General features: G+C 32.0%; 5 protein-coding genes across 5 annotated transcripts; 3 read left to right on the plus strand and 2 right to left on the minus strand.

Annotated features, from left to right (window-relative positions):
* The first annotated feature begins 8,845 nt into the window (after positions 1 to 8,845).
* Positions 8,846 to 9,844, plus strand: LOC139099049 (succinate dehydrogenase cytochrome b560 subunit, mitochondrial-like). The gene is made up of 3 exons (XM_070651444.1): positions 8,846 to 8,999; positions 9,137 to 9,396; positions 9,455 to 9,844. Exons 1-3 carry the CDS (start codon positions 8,980 to 8,982, stop codon positions 9,700 to 9,702), a joined length of 528 nt encoding a protein of 175 aa, XP_070507545.1. The 5' UTR covers positions 8,846 to 8,979; the 3' UTR covers positions 9,703 to 9,844.
* A 510-nt stretch (positions 9,845 to 10,354) lies between these two features.
* Positions 10,355 to 12,412, plus strand: LOC139099036 (tubulin alpha-1 chain). Its single transcript, XM_070651430.1, has 2 exons — positions 10,355 to 10,508; positions 10,857 to 12,412. Exons 1-2 carry the CDS (start codon positions 10,506 to 10,508, stop codon positions 12,204 to 12,206), a joined length of 1,353 nt encoding a protein of 450 aa, XP_070507531.1. The 5' UTR covers positions 10,355 to 10,505; the 3' UTR covers positions 12,207 to 12,412.
* Positions 12,413 to 14,334: 1,922 nt separating this feature from the next.
* On the plus strand, positions 14,335 to 18,375 carry LOC139099074 (uncharacterized). Its single transcript, XM_070651471.1, has 4 exons — positions 14,335 to 14,510; positions 14,572 to 15,816; positions 16,076 to 17,117; positions 17,325 to 18,375. Exons 1-4 carry the CDS (start codon positions 14,335 to 14,337, stop codon positions 17,805 to 17,807), a joined length of 2,946 nt encoding a protein of 981 aa, XP_070507572.1. The 3' UTR covers positions 17,808 to 18,375.
* LOC139099130 (protein FRA10AC1 homolog) lies at positions 17,784 to 18,730 on the minus strand. Its single transcript, XM_070651531.1, has 3 exons — positions 18,361 to 18,730; positions 18,176 to 18,308; positions 17,784 to 18,116 (listed from the first exon to the last, which is right to left on the minus strand). Exons 1-3 carry the CDS (start codon positions 18,670 to 18,672, stop codon positions 17,812 to 17,814), a joined length of 750 nt encoding a protein of 249 aa, XP_070507632.1. The 5' UTR covers positions 18,673 to 18,730; the 3' UTR covers positions 17,784 to 17,811.
* An 81-nt stretch (positions 18,731 to 18,811) lies between these two features.
* Positions 18,812 to 19,616, minus strand: LOC139099075 (dTTP/UTP pyrophosphatase). The gene is made up of 3 exons (XM_070651473.1): positions 19,470 to 19,616; positions 19,011 to 19,412; positions 18,812 to 18,949 (listed from the first exon to the last, which is right to left on the minus strand). The coding sequence occupies exons 1-3, from the start codon at positions 19,557 to 19,559 to the stop codon at positions 18,812 to 18,814; spliced, it is 630 nt and encodes a 209-aa protein (XP_070507574.1). The 5' UTR covers positions 19,560 to 19,616.
* Between the last annotated feature and the right edge of the window lie 909 nt (positions 19,617 to 20,525).

Below are 20,525 nucleotides of genomic sequence, written 5' to 3' on the forward strand. Positions count from 1 at the left end.
TGTCAAAAATTGCTTATTAAGTATGAAGATTGTTGTTGGCAGCAGACGGTCGATAATGATGCGAAGCTTTTCTTTCATTTCCATTAGTTACACAGGAGCTGTTATTACTATATCATTTTAATGTGATGATTAAACACTCGAATGTTGTTTACATTCATGTCTGTATGTTTGTTTTGGCTCATTCTCTCTTCTTTTCGTCTCCTTCCTTCACTTCTTGTACATACTCTCATAAACTGATATTGACGCAATACCATCGCTTTGTAATGTGATTTGTATGACATTTCATTTTTTTTCGTTTTGCAGCTTGTTGTACACAGCAAGTGAGATAAAAGCTCATTCAATACACAGGCAAGCATTAAAAGTCGTCGAAATCGTCCCCAAATGGAATGAAGCTTAATTTATTGAGAAATCGAGGTGAGATGGAAACTTCTCGAACTCACTTTTGCTCGAAAAGTTGAAGAATTTTGAAATAACTTAACTTTTTAATACTTACATGGTATTTATTGTGCAGGCATTAACGATGTCATTGTGAGTGCTTATATTTATTAAATAAAATTTACGAGACAGCATCACGTGTGTCAAACTTCTTATTTTATTGCCCTGGATTCATGCAGATTCTGTTTTTTTTATTTTTGGATCTTGTGCGTGTTTATCAGTGAAAGTTATCAAAATTTTAGGTCATTTATTAACTGTTATTCATTCTTGCTTATTATTAGCATTCAAAGTCATCTCGTGGCTGATAATTCATGTTTATTGCTTTGAAACTAGACCAAGTTCTTGACTTTTATGTAAATTTTCAAGATTTCTTCTGAATTAAATTACAATATTCTAATTAACCATAATTTATCAATACACACCTTGACCATTTATTTACAAAATGGTACTTGCGAGCTTATAACCCATAAATTAAATCGTATTTTTCTAGAAAAATATTTGTTAATTAATTTTTTTAATGAAATTATGTTGTTGCAATATTGTTCACGACTGAATACTGTTGTAAGGCTTTTGACGAAATTTTCTGGAAGTTTTTGATTTTTATGAATTTAATTATCTGCATTGCAGCTGAATACTGTAATTTTAATTGGGCAAAATTATGCTAAATGGGTTTATTTATTCGAAATGATGTTTATTCTTTGGAGTTCAAAAACAGACTGAACTTTTGTATGAAAAAGGGGTTTTCAACTATGTACAATAAATATTATTCAAATCACAAATGAACGTTAAAACGCTGAAACAGACTTGCTTTATTATTTAGGCTCCTGCATTGTTTAATTAACAAGCATTTTAAGTTATTTAGCTTCTTATGTGACACGAAACATGAAAAATACAATTTTTTAATTTGTTTACTTTTTGTATGGTTCTGATAAAAACATTACAACAGCAAATTGCAATTTAAATCATAATTAATCGTTACAAGATTCAACATGCTGATAAGACAACAAACTCTGTATAATTAACAACTTAATCCTTAATGTAATTCCACAACATGCAATCGTTTTGACCTTTCACAATTTAAAATTCTTAACGTACTGCTGTAAAGCGCAGCTTATTTCTTAATGAATATTGCAGAATAATGCAGCAGTCGCGAGACAGTCTCACTTAAAATGCAATGAATAAGTGTCAAGAGCTGATGTTATTGATATTTAAATTAACAATTTATGTATACTTTTTTTTTCAAAATGTGGCAACATGTGAGAATGGCGTCGAGTCCTTTACAATGCAGCAATTGCATCTCGTGCGTCAATCAAATGCGGCATTTAGCTTGCAGAAGAGCTCATGCTTATAATGTTATGGTGATTAACAATTCTGGTTACATAAAATTTCTTGGGCGATGATCACAGGAAGGCATAATAATTATAATGTTAAGGTAGGACACCAAACCAGACATGAGTTAAAGTCTTTGTTTAAATATTTGAATTGGCAATAAAATTAATGATGGATATAAATTTTAATACAAACATGTCTGTCTGCACATTTGCAGTCTCTTATTTGCAATTGAATGGGGAATAATTGTACCAGACTTAAAATCATTGACATAGAAATTGCTTAGACCATTGAATTTATTGATTTTTTTATATTTTTCATCATGCATTTCTTTACCATATACAATAATTTTTTATTTTATTACATCTTAACATGTTTTGTGTTAGCACAATTTTTTAGCAGATAAATGGGGTGCTTGTGCTCTTTTGTACTTGACCGATGATTATTGTTTGGCATAAAATTTTGTATCAAATTAGGATCATGGTCTACACGGTTGGACGTGTTGAAGAAGAAAATTTCGTGTTTTGTGGTTAAATTTTAAAAAATAATGTTATTTTTGACATGACCTGAATAATAAACTGTTTATGCACAAAAGGCTGTCCATCAAAAAGTTAGACTTTCAATCATCATTTCAGTCTCTTTCGCAAAATTTGCATATTGAAAATTTATTAACGGTCGTTTGAAATTTAAATTGTATTCAGAACAAAAGCAAGTTGACTCCCCTTTCAAAATTGTCATAGTTGGAAACCCCTTCATAGAAATATCAAGTTTGTTTACAATTATCAAACAATAAACATCTTTTACATTGTTAAGTCATTTAGCTTTCATAAAGCTGTACAGTAATGCTTTTAATTGCAGTAGATTTATCGTTGATACTTTGTCGTCAACACGACGACGTAGTCCTGCTCTAGCGAGTTTGTTATGCAGAATAGGAGTTCTATTTACTCAATGTTGCTTTCTTTGTGGAATTGTAATTTGGAAATTGTCTATTGTGAATCTTAAGATCCTTAACTTAATTAAGTGAAGCTCCTACTGTAAGAAGAACTTAATGGTATCAAGGGAATCACTTTAAAGTAATTAATTGAGGTTTGGTCAGATTTAGAATTAGAAATATGGTTCACTATCAAACCAAGTACATACTCTTATGATACTAGATGAGCATACTCAAAAGCGTGGTTCTCTGCTTACTTTGCTCTTGAGAGCACGCTTCCTGCCTACTAAGAGTTCCTATTTCCCAAATTATTGAATGCGATCAGCTATGCAATTCATGATTTACTCGATAATTTCCATATAAAATGCGCAAAATGTTCTTCCATTTTTACAAAATGCATTTCCATTGCCTACTTCATTTTATTCAATAAACATCATCTAACTGCATTATGCAATAAATTATTGTTTTTCTGCAATTTTTCTTCATAAATAAACATTAATTCTGGATGTAAATTCATTGTTTACCATAGCAATACATCAATCTGTCTTATCTAATTAATTGACCACTTTTCTAAGAGATTAATCTGCTTAATTATACAATTTCCGATGCTGATTTGAAATGTTTTGAAATTTCAATAATGATGGGTTTTGAATCTCAATGCAGCAGCTTGGTAGCCTTACATTCTTAACATAAACATGACTTATGGTGTTTTTGTATCCATTTTTCATGCATGCTGATGCAATTTGTCGATAATCAAGATGGTACGTATGTGGCTTTTTACACATAATACAATAAATTAAGACGGAAAAGAGCACATGCAGTTATTTAAATAATTATGGTGGAATAAAACTTATTTTTTTCGTAAATACTTTGAGTTATGTGTTATATTATGCTGAACGAAAAATTATTAGGTTTGTGTGTTAATTGACATTATGCTGAGTTTATTTCAAAATTAGTTAATAATGCTTCAGAATTTGAAGAAGTGCATTTGAAATCAATAAAAATATTCAAGTTGTGAATTTTAGTTTGGAAGAATTTATTTTAGCCAAAAATTTTTAACGGTTTTTCGAAAAATTCAAATTTTACCTAAATTTTTTTACCTTCATTCAACACGTCATTTTTTTGAATGCTGTTTTTGTATATTAAAGTTACTGAAATCTTTTTAAAAAAATCTTTTTTGGTTACCGTTAAGGACGAAAATAAATTTGTCAAAATTTCTTTCATTCTAAGAAAAATGGCTGTTGTAACAAAAAATTAACAGTTAATTGAAAAAGGGTTTATCAAATTTTATAAGATGATTTTTATAAAATTTGACCTCCAAAAACAAAATTCAAATTTTCAAAAACCGTTAGAAATTGTAGTTAGTTTGGAAGAAGAACTTTTAACGGTTTTTAAAAATTCAAATTTTATAAATTCTGTGTTTTTGAAATTCAAATTTTTAAAAGCCGTTAGAAATTTGCATTTTAGTTTGGAAGAAGTTTTGTAACTTTTAACAGTTTTTTGAAATTCAAATTTTATAGATTTTATGTTGATGAAATTCAAATTTTCAAAAACCATTAGAAATTGTAGTTTAGAATTTTATTTGGATTTTCAAAAATTCTGATGATTAAAAATTCAAATCTTGAAAGGACGTTAAAAATTCAAATTTCTGAAAACCGTTAAAAATTTAAAAAACTGAACAAACTTTTTACAGCATAAAATTTAACCTTGGTAAGCGACATAATCTTAATCTCATAAAAAACATGCAAAATCAGTGCAAAAATCACAAACAACATTTTAAATGAAGAAGAATTAGTCGAATTTCAAAAGCTATTATGCACACCGATGTGTACATCAAAACTGTACATTCATATTTTAATTGCTAAATAAATTGCAATTTTAGCTGATTCACGGCTTATATGAATGATATTTAGCAACATAATGAATATTCTTAATACTGTTGACAAATGCTTTGAATTACTCACCTTATTAACACAACTGGATTAACTCATAATTGTAGCAATATTATTTTTTATTATTGTCAATTCCATTAATGTGTCTCGTGTATTTATATTCGCGACAGAAGCCATTTAAGAGAAAAATTAATTTAATAACAAAATGGATTTCATTTAATTTTTTCACACATAAAAATAAATGTTGAAAAAATGTGCGCCAAAATGCGAACTAGCCCAATTTCTCAATTGCTTCAAGCTACAAGATATATTTGTTGTATTTCTAATTATTTTGATTAAGAAATGCAACAAAATTTATGTTTTTTTACACCTCTTTTGGCGAGACATGAGTTGTTATCTCTATCATCGCGGTGCTTGTATGCAGGGTTGATGGTGATTTTGTGTCTTAGTGTTGTCCAAATATCGAATTCGCTATCGAAGGATTAAAAAACGTTTTTTTAACGCGGCACACTCGACATTTCCACAGTGTCGAATTTTGTTGGAAATGTCATGAATCGCATGTCGTGTGCGGTATCAGTCATGTTTTACCATCAAAGTATGCCGTGGCACAAAAGAGTTTGGACAGCACTCAAGAATGTATGCATTCAAGAATTCAGATCAATCTCAAGTTCTCCATAAAATTTTTGCCTTTCTTTCCTGCATCATATACAGATTCTCTTAAACTTGTCAACAGGTTCACACTTGAGTCGTTAATTATTGGATTTCAGACATAACTTCAGAAACAGTCAATGATTATTATCTGAGATCTTAAACCAGCGATAGAGCCAGTTTTAGACGCCAACTGTCTAATTAATCACAGCTGATTTTTACAGCCGGCGACAGTAGCTTTGTAGATTATCAACACATTCTCAATCATAGTAACCATATCAACAACCCTGCCTGTATGTTTTATTTTCGGCATTAATGCATTGACATAATATAAACATCTAATTACATCATTGAATTTTTAATCTTGTTGCTATTACACTTAAGAGTTGGACCATCTATTTAAATCCCTCAACTTGCTACTACTAATAACTTGGATATGCAACAAAGAGCTCCAAAAAAAGATTATATAGGAGAGAAAAGTGCTGGTGATTAAATTTAATTCCACTACTTTTTTCTTCTCGCATTCACTTGTTTTTCATATTTGTACATGTATGTCTCAGATCGAATGGGAAAAAAATGTCAGCTGGATGTTATACAATTTTGTTAATGTCATAAAAGTCATATTATTATTATTATTCAATTTTTTTTATCTCAACTGAATTTAGAGCGAGAAAAAATGGTGATAGCCATTAAATTTAGGTCTATTTATGCTGTTAAATCTTCTGTTGCAAGTAATGCTCTAAAAATTTTCAATAACTCTGCATCTGATTAAGTTAGGTGAGATGAAGTCATGGTGTCAAAAGATAAACGGTTGATGTGATAATCAACCTTGAAAATAATCAACTTGATTTCATGCCTGTCATCATCCATAGGCCTATTTCTGATCTATTAACTTTTTTTTTGAAGAAAAAGTAGATATTTTGGGTGTTTCTGCGGAATAGCTGAGTGTTAATGAAATCATTGACCCCTTGGTGGTTTTTGTGCTGGATTTGAATGATGTTGAACAATTAATTATGTTAAATTTGTTTTTGGATTGAAAATTTGTTGTTTTTGCTATGATATTCTGATTTCCACGCTTTTGACTGGATCTAGAAAGATACATTTATTATGTATTGGTTGATGAAATGATGTTGTCGTGATCCAATACTTACCAATAATTAATTAATGTTTAAAAGCGGCTTTCTTTTACAAAATTCGAATCAAAATGAATAAAAATTCCCACCAAAATGTGATCCTTCGATTTTTCTGAATTTAAAATTTTCAAAACCGTTACAAAATATCAATTCGCAGAATCCTCCACTTGCGAAAGCCTTTCGTCACTATTATTTTTATCAGACGAGACGTTTTAAAGAAATAAATTAATAAATAATTAATTTCTTCTACTGACAGTGTGGCAAACAGTAAAAAAATATTTTAAAGGCCATGCAAATCATTTTGTCAATTCCTCAACTGTGAGGCACAATAAATTGTAAATAAAGAAAAATTGCACTTTGTAAAAAAACTTCAAAATTGCCTTGAAGATCGTTGCTTGCTTAATAAATCGCAAATGACAAAGATTCCATTATTCTCTGTTATCCATGAAGGCATAAACTGTTTGCAAATCAATATTCATAAATTTGTCATATTTATTCCAATTTTATTGATGGATCTACCGGCTTTTTAATGATACGATCGGAAGATGCGGAAGTACAATTAATGTTATTAATGTATCTCTTAGGCATCGACCTTTAAAAACAAAGCAGAAATCTTATTTTTTTTTTGTGTTCGGAATCTTCGAGATGCATAAATTTTATTATGTTTACACGTGATCTTCCGCAGTCAATGATCTGTTTTCAAAGTCAAGTCAATGTTTTGTTGAATCTTATTAATTCATGTTTAATATGATTTAACTTCCGATGGGGGTCTGTTGATTTATGACAGCATGTGACATTTTCCCGGACAGTATGTGTTTGTAAGTGCCACGCTACGTCATCGTTTAAGTGACAGGACACGAAGTTACCTGACCCTGATTTCGACTTTTACGTTGTGGTTCTTCTGCATCGTGCTGGTCTGTGGATTAGAAGACTATGCGACATTGAGGGAAGTATAAGTTCTCTGCAGAATAGACCCAAATTCGAACAGCAAAACTGTACAGCAAGCAACTGTAAGACCAAAGTTGGATCACCCTGAGTGAAGACTTACTCTAATGGCGCTACGACGGATGACTTCGACCCTCGTTCACAGGTATTGTTTCTCTGGATCTTATACAGCGTGTTTGTTATGGCACCGGTACATCGCCGCATCAACGATAAAACAGGTGTTGTCCAGACGGCGCCGTGACTTCGACGCACTATGTCACTCGGGCAAGATCGCATAAGAAGATAAAACCTTTAAAATTAAGTTTTCAATTAACATCATTTTCGGACAGTTGTGGACGATTCCGATGGCCTTCTGTGTTTTTCGAGAATAATGCAGAACATTGAAAATCAATCAAAGACATTTGACAATTACAATGATCTTGAAATGTTCACTGTTAATGTCTGCCTGTTGTTGAAGCTTTAAAGAAATTCACTGACCTGCATCAATAATGTAATTTATTTATAGTCATGTAATCGCGATGAAGATGTTTAACTCATATGATTGTTATTAGGTCAATGGAATTTCGTCAAAAATTTACGAAAATATAAAAATATTGCGTCCATTTTACGCTAAATACTGTAATTAATCTTCTTTCTTTCGCTTCATGTGGATGCAAATTTAGCGTAGCTCGCAAAAAACAGTCAGCATAGCCATAAAGTGTGAACGAGTAAAAATTGGGACAAAGCCTAGATTTTTCTCTCGTTTTTGGATGAAAAACTTGATGAACTGGACTGGATTCATGCATCACTTTTATTTTATCTTTAATGTATGTGAAGTAAGTAAGTTGTTGCGATTATGCAATTAAATAACATTTCGTTTCTCTCTTTCCTTGGTGCTCAATCTTAAACTTATTGCATGCATGTCTACCCACCCATCTGGCATGACTGTATGTGTAGCATGCATCTTTCTTCTTCTATGAGAAATCGAGAGAAAAAATAAGTGAGTAAAAGAAGAAATCTCACACTCTGCACGGCCTTGTACTTCCGCTAAGAGTAAATGAATGCAGTTATCCGCAGAAAAAATGCTGTTTCATTAATTTATGCGAGTCTTTTGTTTATGTTTTTAAGATGCTTTTTTGGGCGTTTCTCTTTTTTAACATTTTGCGCCTGAAAATTGACTGTTTTTATAAAAATTTATTCGAAGCACGTCGTCGAGCTTTCATGTTCTTATAAGAATAAGCTTTAATTACCAATACAATAACACTTAAAAGTACAAATTCTCAGTCTAACTACAAAAATAACCATTTATTGTTTAACGACCGAATTAAATTTGAATTTAGAATAATTTGTATGGTTTTATCTTCCATCTTTAAAAATTGTGTGGGCGAAAATATAATTTCCTGTTGTAAAGTTTTGAAAACTCAGAAACCATTGTAGGGTTTTCAAACATTTCCAAGTCTACTTCAATGTACTTTATTTAAGAAAATTAAAATAAATTTAATTAAACTTACATATCAGCTTATTAACTAAGCTTTCAAACTCCACAAATCGTAACGTCCACACAAATTTCAAATTGTGCTTATTGCGTCGCAGGTGGTGTAGAAATCTTAATTAAAACTGAAAAAACTTGGTGTTTTTCGTCAGATTTTCCGTCGATTTGGTGTTTAAAAATTTCCTGAGGCTTAAAATGGCATTAAACTTGTCAAGGTAAGTGAAATATTGTCCAATAAATAGTTGACAATACAAGAAAATCTCAATAATTAATTAATTAATCAAAATTATGTAACTTTTCGAATAAAAAAATACAAACAATAAATCAAATCATAAAAATATTCTAATTTTAGGACTTTCTGCAATCGAGCTTTGCTCTTCAATCCAGCAGTATATAAAGCTCAATTAAGTGCTGCACGATGTGTATCATTGAAAGTTGTTCCAGCACAACCACCATTAAATGAAAGTCATGATGATAGAAATGCAAGAATGAAACGTCCACAATCACCACATCTTACAATTTATGCCCCTCAATTGACCGCTATGCTTTCAATTACACATCGTGGAACTGGATTTGCATTGGCCGGATATGTTGCAATGTTAGGAATTGCTGGTAAGCTTAATTAGTAATATTTTGTGATTCCAATTGGTTATTTTGTTTTGTTTTTTAGGACTTGGATGCCCAGATGGCGCAAATGCTATTGTTACTGGATTAGAATCATTACAACTTGGAGCTGCTACATTAGCTGGACTGAAATTCTGCGTTGCTTTTCCCTTTGCTTATCACATGATGAACGGTATTCGTCATCTTTTCTGGGATACCGGCAAATTTTTGAGCATTAAGGAAGTTTACATGACCGGATATGCTATGGTCTTTGCCGCAACAGTTATTTCTCTAGCACTCACATTCATGAACTAAATAAGCAGTCACAGTCAGTACAAGAGTATTTCTATCTATTTTGAACAAATTCACAAGTCGTAGATGAGATATTCAAGTCATGAATTTTTCATTTAAATTATAATTTGTATTAATTAAATTAAATTTATTATTGTGTTGGATAGTGCATATATATATCTGAAACGACAAATACCAAAATAAAGATTTTGAATACCTAATAAAAATGTTATATCTCTAGATTGTTTTGTTTGTTCTTTAAATTTACTTTCAGATATGTTAAAACAATCTAATTGGCTTAACGTGTGGTAAACAAACTTTTGCTCATCGTCAAAAATGGAAATGATTGATTCCAAAATTATTGTCTTTAATATAACGGTAAAATAAAAATTCAAACAAATTAACGGTCGTTTAAAATTCAAATCTCTTCGGGTTTTAAAAATTCTCTCATTTCTTCTAGAACGAAATTAATTTTGCAAATAACTGACTTACTCTGCAATTTATCAAGTTGAGATAAAAGTCAGAAGATGATTTTAATAATAATTCATATTAATAAAGAACAATCAAACTGTAATTTGGTGTATTTCAAGAGAAAATCGGTTAAATAAGTGAACGTGTTTGATTTTCCCCTCAAATTTGTCTCACAAGCCGATTCTCCCCTCCAAAAAAATTCAAATCGCAGAGAGCATATAAAAGCCGTTTGACGGTTTTTCTCATTATTTGAAGTTTGATATCCAACGTAGACGGACGTTCAAGCTCTCGCTTAAAAGCATTAAATTAATTATCTCAAGTTTTTGTGAAGTTATAATACATTAAAACCAATCAAAATGGTAAGTAATACAATAATAATAAGAAAATTGTAAAATTTGGGTGAAAAAAGGTCAATTTTCCAATGAAATATCGATAAAACATTTTTTCCGTTGAAAACGCCATTTTGTTTTTTCCGGTGAATCAACTTTCACATGATTTAAAGTAAAAATAGGGAAAAGTACAGTTAATTGCTTTATGTCGTGCTATGAGCTCAACATAAGAAGCATTGAAAAATCGATTTTGACTTTCTAAATTTCATGTGAAAGCCTTTTTTCATACCACGCCCAAATTTTTATGAATAATCGATATAAATGACGTGTATGACTCATACTTAATTTTCTCTTATTTCCTTCATTCCATTTCTATAGCGTGAATGTATCTCAGTTCATGTTGGTCAAGCCGGTGTCCAAATCGGTAATGCCTGTTGGGAATTGTACTGCTTGGAACATGGAATCCAGCCAGATGGTCAAATGCCATCAGACAAGACAATTGGAGGTGGAGATGACTCATTCAACACCTTCTTCTCAGAAACTGGAGCTGGAAAGCACGTTCCACGTGCCGTTTTCGTCGATTTGGAACCAACTGTAGTCGATGAAGTCAGAACTGGAACATACCGTCAACTTTTCCATCCAGAACAACTTATTACTGGCAAGGAAGACGCAGCCAATAACTACGCTCGTGGTCACTACACTATTGGAAAGGAAATTGTCGATTTAGTCTTGGATCGTATCCGTAAATTGGCTGATCAATGTACCGGATTACAAGGTTTCTTGATCTTCCACTCATTCGGTGGCGGTACTGGATCAGGTTTCACATCATTGTTGATGGAACGTCTCTCAGTCGATTATGGCAAGAAATCAAAATTGGAATTCGCCATCTACCCAGCACCACAAGTATCAACTGCTGTCGTTGAACCATACAATTCAATCTTGACAACACATACAACATTAGAACACTCTGATTGTGCATTCATGGTCGATAACGAGGCTATCTATGATATCTGCCGTCGTAACTTGGACATTGAACGTCCAACATACACAAACTTGAATCGTTTGATTGGTCAAATTGTTTCATCAATTACAGCATCACTTCGTTTCGATGGTGCATTGAATGTCGACTTGACTGAATTCCAAACTAACTTGGTCCCATACCCACGTATCCATTTCCCATTGGTCACATACGCTCCAGTCATCTCAGCCGAAAAGGCCTATCACGAACAATTGAGCGTTGCTGAAATCACCAATGCCTGTTTCGAACCAGCCAACCAGATGGTTAAATGCGATCCACGTCACGGAAAATACATGGCCTGTTGTATGTTGTATCGTGGTGATGTCGTTCCAAAGGACGTCAATGCTGCTATTGCAACAATCAAGACAAAGAGAACAATCCAATTCGTCGATTGGTGTCCAACTGGTTTCAAAGTTGGTATCAATTATCAACCACCAACTGTTGTTCCAGGTGGTGATTTGGCTAAGGTACAACGTGCCGTCTGTATGTTGTCAAACACAACAGCCATCGCTGAAGCATGGGCTCGTTTAGATCATAAGTTTGACTTGATGTATGCCAAGCGTGCATTCGTTCACTGGTATGTCGGTGAAGGTATGGAAGAAGGTGAATTCTCAGAAGCCCGTGAAGATTTGGCTGCTTTGGAGAAGGATTACGAGGAAGTTGGCATGGACTCTGGCGAGGGTGAAGGTGAAGGTGCCGAAGAATATTAAACAACTTCAGACGAGACGAAAATTCATGCTGCATTTATTTTCTGCTTCATCTCAAATGAAAACAGCATTGGACGATAATATATTGTAATAATTTATTATTTGCAAATTCAACTATATTTTGAGACATAAAAAAATCCTCAATTGAAAAAAAGAAAATAAACAGTAAAATTAATGAAGAATAGCTTAACAAAAGCATGAATTGAAAATATCTCTAGTTTTTATTTCGACTTTCATGAGAAACTTTCTCATTTTTACAGGCAATTACAGACTTAACATTATTTTTAGACACCGTTAGACATAAAAGAAGTTTAATGAACCTGCTGTTCGTTTTTATATGCTGCATATGCTTCGTCTACTGGAAAGCATTCATTTGCTTATGCTGGATTACTTATTATTCATTTGATGATGCATGCAGTTAAGAATCTAAATTTTAAATGGAATTTTCATATGTGTGTAGATGTTTGTTCCTCTTAAATCATGCTGTGCACTCAATTGAAACGAAAAAAATATATAAATCAAATAACATCTATTTATAGTATGTGGGCAGACAAGTTGAAAATGATTTCATTGACTACTTCCATTTAAGATTATTGTCGATATAAAAGCACAACACACGACCATGTATGAATGAATATTTTAAAAGTGTGTGGTTAGATAGACAATTACATCATTCGTTAAGGCAGTGGAAAAAGTTAATAGCCATATTTGGAGATGTTTTGAATGTAGAACCTGCAAACAAGTGACGCGACTAAATAGAAATTTTTTTGATTTCCATTAATGCACAAGGTTTGATTTCATTCCAAAATCAATATTATTCTACGACTTTGGCTCAGATTTATGCTGCATTGCGGTATGTTTTTCTTTTTTTCGAGTTTTCTTCTTATGAGTCATGTTTTTGGGTTCTCTGCATTGTTCTTGTTTTATGCTGTACGTGTAAATTCTTGATAAATTGTTATGGATACGGCAGAGGAAATGGTTTTTAAAATGAAGCCTTAATTTACTGGAGTTAGTAAATTTGAATTTTATGTCAACACTAACACTATGATTAAATCTGTTAATTTTAAATTCTCAATGTTTTACATATTTTGCTGCATTTCCTTAATTCCAAAGCATTGCAATCATTGAGACTACCATTAATCTTGCTGTTCCAGTTAGAATAGTATTGAAAAATATCTTATTTGAGTAAGAATTTCTGATAAGAATTTTTATTACTGGATGTTTTTATGTGTTAGTGGATGATCATAACACAACGGCTTTTAACGGCATGAGCTGACATCGATATGATGTAATGTTATCATAAATAATTAAATAATAAGTAATCCAAAATTTAAGGTATATTAGAACTGAACATGTCCCTTTAGTTTCTTAGAAATGTTGAAAATTGTTTAATTTTTCTGATTTAAGGTCAATTAATTAATGACAAATAGCTCAAACATAATGTATACAAATAGAAATCAATGACTAACCGATAATTAATTAGACTTTTTGTAATCTTAGAGTAAAATTAAGATTTTTATTAAGGAATCAAAATACAGCTAAAGCAGTGACAACAGCTTTCGATGTCATTAGTCCATAAATGTCAAAAATTCTTGTTCCGTCCATAAATTAGCATAATTACTTCCATACTATGCATATTCATTTTTAACATACATCCAGCAACAATTCTATGGAAGAAGATAACATTTCTTGATACGTGTATATTTGCATGTATTTCTGTGTTAACATGATGTCAAAGATCATGAGAAATTTCTTATGTCTAGAGAAAATCGATAATGCAGATTTCCCGTACTCAATAAATTGCAAATCATAGATTCTTTGTTATGAGTTTTTAATGCATTCAAATGCAAAATTTTCAATAACTATTAATTAAAGAGTTTTTAAGGCCAGGAATTTTTTCGATTAAATAATAAGCAGGCATATTGTAAGTAATATCTTATCAGTCATATCTATCACCTTGAATCTTCTTCTCATTTCCAAATAAAAATTTCATTGTGTTTATCGTAGTGAGCATAAAAATTTAAATTAATGTAGTTTTTCAATTAGGACGGGATTTAAGCTACGTATCATCGATTAGTTAGCGGCAAAAGACTTTTATTAATTGATGTGATAACAAGAAATAGTTAGTAATATGGATAATACAAGGATTATAATTATTGGAGCTGGATGTTCCGGAATTTCTGCGGCATCAAAATTAATTGAAAGAGGCTTTAAGAATGTGCTTATTTTGGAGGCTGAAAACAGGATTGGAGGTAGATTGTATACTACTGAATTTGCCAGCTCGGTCGTTGATCTCGGAGCTCAATGGTATTAATAGAAAAATTATGTTTTATTAACCTAATTAAAATTTTTTGTTTACTTTTTTTAGGTGTCACGGAGAAGTTGACAATTCAGTCTATGAGCTGGTCAAGGACTATAAAATACTTGATGAATCAGCAATATCTTATCCTAATGTTAGTTTCTTGAAGTCAACAGGACAATCGGCTGATAATGAAAAGTGTGGAAGATTAGTTATGCTTTGTTCTGATATTTTGGACAATTGTACTGATGATCTTAAGAATTCAAAGAGCTCATTAGGCAGTTACTTCGTTAAGAAGTATCAAGAAGCATTAGCAACACCAGAATTTGCTGACATTGATGCTGAAACAGCAACAGAAGTTTTGGAATATTTTCATAAATTCGAAAATTCAATTGAATCTTCAGATACTTGGTATGATACGTCTGGAAGTGGATATTTGCAATATTGGGAGTGTGATGGACATCCATTGTTAAATTGGCGTGATAAAGGATATGGTAGTGTACTGGATTACATCATGAAGAAGAAACCAGATCCAGCAAAAGACTTGAAAGTTGAAAATAAGATTAAATTCAACAAGGAAGTAGCTAATATCAATTGGAATGATCCATCTCGAAGTCATTTAGTGGTCTTGTGTAATGATGGAAGTTCATATGATGCAGATCATGTGATTGTCACTGTCTCTTTGGGAGTATTGAAGGAAAACTACAAGAAAATGTTTAGTCCACAACTTCCAGACCTTAAAGTCAATGCAATTGAAGGCTTATCGATTGGTACTGTCGACAAAATCTTCTTAGAATTCAATGAACCCTTCTGGCACAAAGACTGGGCTGGATTTAGTCTATTGTGGACACAAAAGGATTCTGAAGAAATAAGGAAGACACCAAATGCATGGCTTGAAGACATTTTTGGATTCTATAAAGTTGATTATCAACCAAACATTTTATGTGGCTGGATTGGTGGCTCATCGGCACGTCAAATGGAACAGCTGGATGATGAAACTGTTTTGAATGGATGTATGTACTTGTTTGAAAAGTTCTTAAGCAAGACAATGAAATTTACGAAGCCTATTAAGATGCTCAGATCAAACTGGTACACCAACAAGCATTTTAGAGGTTCTTATAGCTTTAGAAGCATTACAACTGATTTACTTAAGACATCAGCTAGTTATTTAGCCATGCCACTTCATGATGCTTTAGGGAAACCTGTTTTGCTATTTGCTGGAGAGGCTACACATGATCATTACTATTCAACTGTTCATGGTGCACTCAGTGCTGGATATCGTGAAGCAGACAGAATTGTCAACTATTATACCAGGTATATTTTTATGTCTATGATGTCATTTTATGTTTCATAAATGTGGTTAATTTACGTGCACAGTCATCAAATTTGCATGCATCATTTTCGTGATTTCATTTCCTTTACTAACTGATGTGATACTTTTTTGACAGAAAATCGCATCTATAAATATACATGGACAATGGAACTTACATTTTATGGAACATAAATGGATATAATCACTATTTATTTATTTTTTTATACCTTAATTCCTTATTTTTTTAAAATAAATTTCCAGCATAAATAATCCAGATATGTTAATTAATTCATTAAGCATGCCAAAAGAGGAATATTACGATGTAATTGTATTAGGTGCTGGAATCAGTGGATTAGGCGCTGGAAGTGTCTTAAAAAGTTCAAATCTTAATTTTATGATCTTAGAAGGATCATCAAAAGTTGGTGGACGTATTTATACCTTAAATATGAATAATTTAAAGAATGGAAGTAACGATGGACCGAAATGTGAGGCTGGTGCACAATGGCTGCATGGAAAAAATAATGAACTTTATAGATATGCTGAAAAACTTAATTATATTCGTCCAGAATTGTCGGAAGAAGCAGAAGGTGATTATATCAGAGAAGATGGAACTAAATTTGATGACTTTTTCGTCCGTAAAGTTGATTTTAAAGTTGGACAGCTGCTGGAAAAATGTGAAGAATTTGTGAACCATAAAAATGATCCAAATTATAAATTCCCGTCGTCAATAGCTGAATATGTTGAGAAAAACTTTGCAGACTATGTCAGCACACTAGAAACAGACGAAGAAAAAAGACAAGCCATGCAACTTCTCGATTGGCACCGAAAGTTTCAAATAATTGACAATTCATGCTTTAATTTTGATGATATATCAGCCAAAGATTGGGGAAATTACTCATTTAATGGCGAGAGCTGTCAAACGCATATTAATGTCACAGATGGAATGGGAAAAATTACAGATAAGCTTTTTGAGGAACTAAAATCAAATATAAAGCTCAATCAAGTTGTTGACTATATTTATTGGAAAAGTGAGGAATATCCAGGAAAATCTAACAGCATAAGAATAGTCTGCAAAGATGGATCTACTTACTGTACAAATAATTTGATATGTACCTTCTCATTAGGGGTACTAAAGAAGAAACATCTTGAGATGTTCAATCCACCGCTACCAAAGCAGCATCAGGAAGTTATTGAGAATATTGGATTTGGGACAATCAACAAGATTTTCATTCATTTCGATAAGAAATGGTGGAATGATGATTGGAAAGGATTGCAGTTGTTGTGGAATGAGGACTTGAATGAGGTAAGCACCATTGAGGTAAGCACTTCAAGTAAAGAAAAACGTAGAACAAGTTTTAAAAATTGGGAAACGATTCTGTCACAGCCAATTATTTTTGAGTCACTAAATTATACGTATACGTAAATGACAAAAAACGTAAAGCTTTACGTATACGTAATGAAATACGTAAGATTACACAAATTAACGCAATAAATTTATTTATTTCAACAGAATTCACATTGGACAAAGTACATCTCTGGATTCGATGTCGTCTATCCAGCTCCAGAAAATACATTAATTGGATGGATTGGAGGTCAAGGTGCCATAGAAATGGAGAAATTAAGTGACCAAGAAATTGCCGATCAATGCATGAAAATCATAAGAAAGTTCCTGAATCGACAGGATATTCCAGATCCAACACATTTCTACACATCTCGATGGAATTCAGACGAATTTACAGGCGGTGCTTATAGCTTCACAAGTAGGTTCACAGATCTTATTAAAAATTGGGAAACGATTCTTTCACAGCCAATTATTTTTGAGTCACTAAATTATGACACAAATGTAATTTTGATGGCTGGCGAAGCATGTCATGAACAATATTTCTCGACAGTTCATGGAGCATTTTTGTCTGGAATTGATCAGGCTAAAAATATTTTAAAATTTCGTGCACAAAAAATGACAAAAAACTTGACATTTCCTTCTAAACTTTAATTCATTATAATAGTAAATCTGCCAAATATTCATCAAATTCCTCGTCACGTCCACGAATTTCAGGTCCACTTTTCCTCTTCCATAAGTCGTCATCATCTATTGGATCAATTTGTTCCTGCCTATTTGGCGATTCCTCCCTCTCTTGTGATATCCTTTGAGATGTTGATGGACTTTGTGGATCAATTGTACTTCCTCTAATGCTAGGTTCTTTAGTTCCTGATGACTTTGACTTGTGCTGCTTTTTAAGTCTCTTAATTTCTCGTTTTTTTGAATGATAATTGAGTTTCTCTGAGCATGAGTCACACAGTCCTAAAATTATAAAATTACTTAGTCAGTTCCAATATAGACTATTTAAAAGACAATCTTACTTATTTTAACTAGAGCGTTCTTCCTGTCTCCTTTCTCGGTATAAGCAAAATTAACTTCCCAGGACCTTAAATTAGTATTTTCGGAACATAACTTTTCTCCACAAATGAATTGTCCTTTTCCAACAATTACTTCCTATAAGAATTTAATGTTATTACATATTTGTAATTAATTAATAAAAATTTACCTTTTCAACTCTAAATCTATTGCCAATTTTATTCTCTTTATATCTAGACAGGTCACATATAGCATATTCACGGAATAGCTTATCATAATATTTTTTAGCAAGTCGCTCCTCATATGTTGAAGGCATACTCTCCTCATTCCAGATGAATCTCATATTTTCCATTATCACGTCCTTGTCACTTTTGAAGTTGTCTATGCTTTTCTTCTGTAAATATTTTGTGTCACCGGGTTTTAGCAGCACATACTCGTTGATGAGATATTTGTGATAATCGTATGGATTCATATGAGGCTTATTCTGGATTCTTGAAGTCATTTTTAATTATTTTAATTAAATTTGCTTGAACTTCTTTGAAATTTTGTTTGTTTTGAATTTTAAGACTGATTTGCTTCTTTTTAAACAAAAGATGCGAAAATTCAAATTTTAAATGGCAGTTGATGATAAATAAATCTGTTTATTTCATATCATAATTAAGTAATTTACATATTTCTGAACTTAGTCGATATAATGGTAATCCAACAACAGTAAAGTAATCACCTTCAATCCTCTCTATTAAGCATCCACCAACGCCTTGAATGCCATATCCACCAGCCTATAAAATATCCATAAATTACATTATAATTTAATGAAATCAGCACAAAGTTTAAAATTACCTTATCTAATGGCTCATTAGTATCCACATATGCTTGAATTTGTGCCTCAGTAAGCTTACCGAAATACACTTTGGTATGCTCAGTGAATTTGACGGTTTTGTCATGGAATTTTAATACACATCCGGTGTAAACGACATGTCCTCTACCTTTAAGCTCATTTAACATTTGAAATGCAACATCATGTGTCTTTGGTTTACCGAATATCTTTCCATCAAATGTGACTATCGTGTCAGCCGATATTATCAAGTCTGGCTTCTTTTCGTCATTTTTAAGCCGCTCATAAACTTCTTCAGCTTTTCCATAAGCCACAGCCTCTACAAATTCTTCATAGTTTGGATAGTTCTTTGGATCGACTGTGCTTTCGTCAAATAATGATGGACATAGCTCAACATTTTTAAGTCCCTAAAAATCAAAACATGAGTTCAGATGACAACTTGAATTAAAATTGAAATTTCTTACTAAATTATGAATGTATTCTTGTCGTCGAGGACTTCCACTTGCGAGAATTATTCTCATTGAATTGAGTTGACTTCTCAATGGAGCTAACATTGTTTAATTTAATTATAATTTATTAAAATGTCAAGAATAAGTTTTTATTTTGAAATACTTTTTGCGTCAATTTTAGTTTAAATTTTTGAATTTTTAAAAACCGTTGATAGATTTTGATTTTGAAAATGTGTTTTAAAGGACAAGGACTGAAAATAGTCTTTATTATTGTTGGAATATAAGCTAGAAAATATCGAGGATCACTAACATCTGAGCTGATAACATTCATGGTCGTGTTCTGACCCACTTTTGGGATTGATCTGACAAATAATATGAAACAATGCTTTGCACAATTAAATCAAGTTCATGGCTTGCTTGACCTTGTCAAATTTGGTTCCAAAAGATCCTGTACAAATCGATTCTGCTGAAACTCAAGAACAACAAATCATTTGCAATTATGCCTATGAATCATTGTAATTCTGGGAATTGGCTGAGCACCACTGGCAGCTTAGGTGAAATACCTGCTTTAACAGCGAATGACTAGACAATAAAGATCATTACTCAAGATTTGTCAATTTGTCTGTAACAACCTTAAAAATAATCAAAATTAAGTGATTTTAATAAGCAAGAGAACAAAACATGCATTTAAGTAGTACAAAGAACATTCAGAACTCGAATCAGATCAACAAAAATAAACAAGAAGTCAATTAAAACAGAACAGAGTAGTTTCTCACGATTGATGGGGAAATCCCCATAAATATTCAAATATTTATTCTTTTAATTAACATAATACTTTAATACTTTAAAGCAAATCCGAACGATAATCAATTTGATAAAGTTTCATCATCGTAAAACCCCAAAGATTGTAAACTTTTTATTGTTCTTAATTACATACTAAAGTGCTAATTACTCATTAAGATTATCAAAATACTCGGAGAAATGAATATTCTCTGATTTTTAAGTTAGAAATGTCATAATGCACCCAAGTCACTAATATAGACATAAAATTCACGAGTGAAATTAGTTGCT

Source organism: Chironomus tepperi, unplaced genomic scaffold, assembly GCF_022539635.2.
Source record: "Chironomus tepperi strain 1889 unplaced genomic scaffold, CSIRO-AGI_Ctep_v1 contig_461, whole genome shotgun sequence".
In the NCBI taxonomy this organism is placed as follows: Eukaryota; Metazoa; Arthropoda; class Insecta; order Diptera; family Chironomidae; genus Chironomus; species Chironomus tepperi.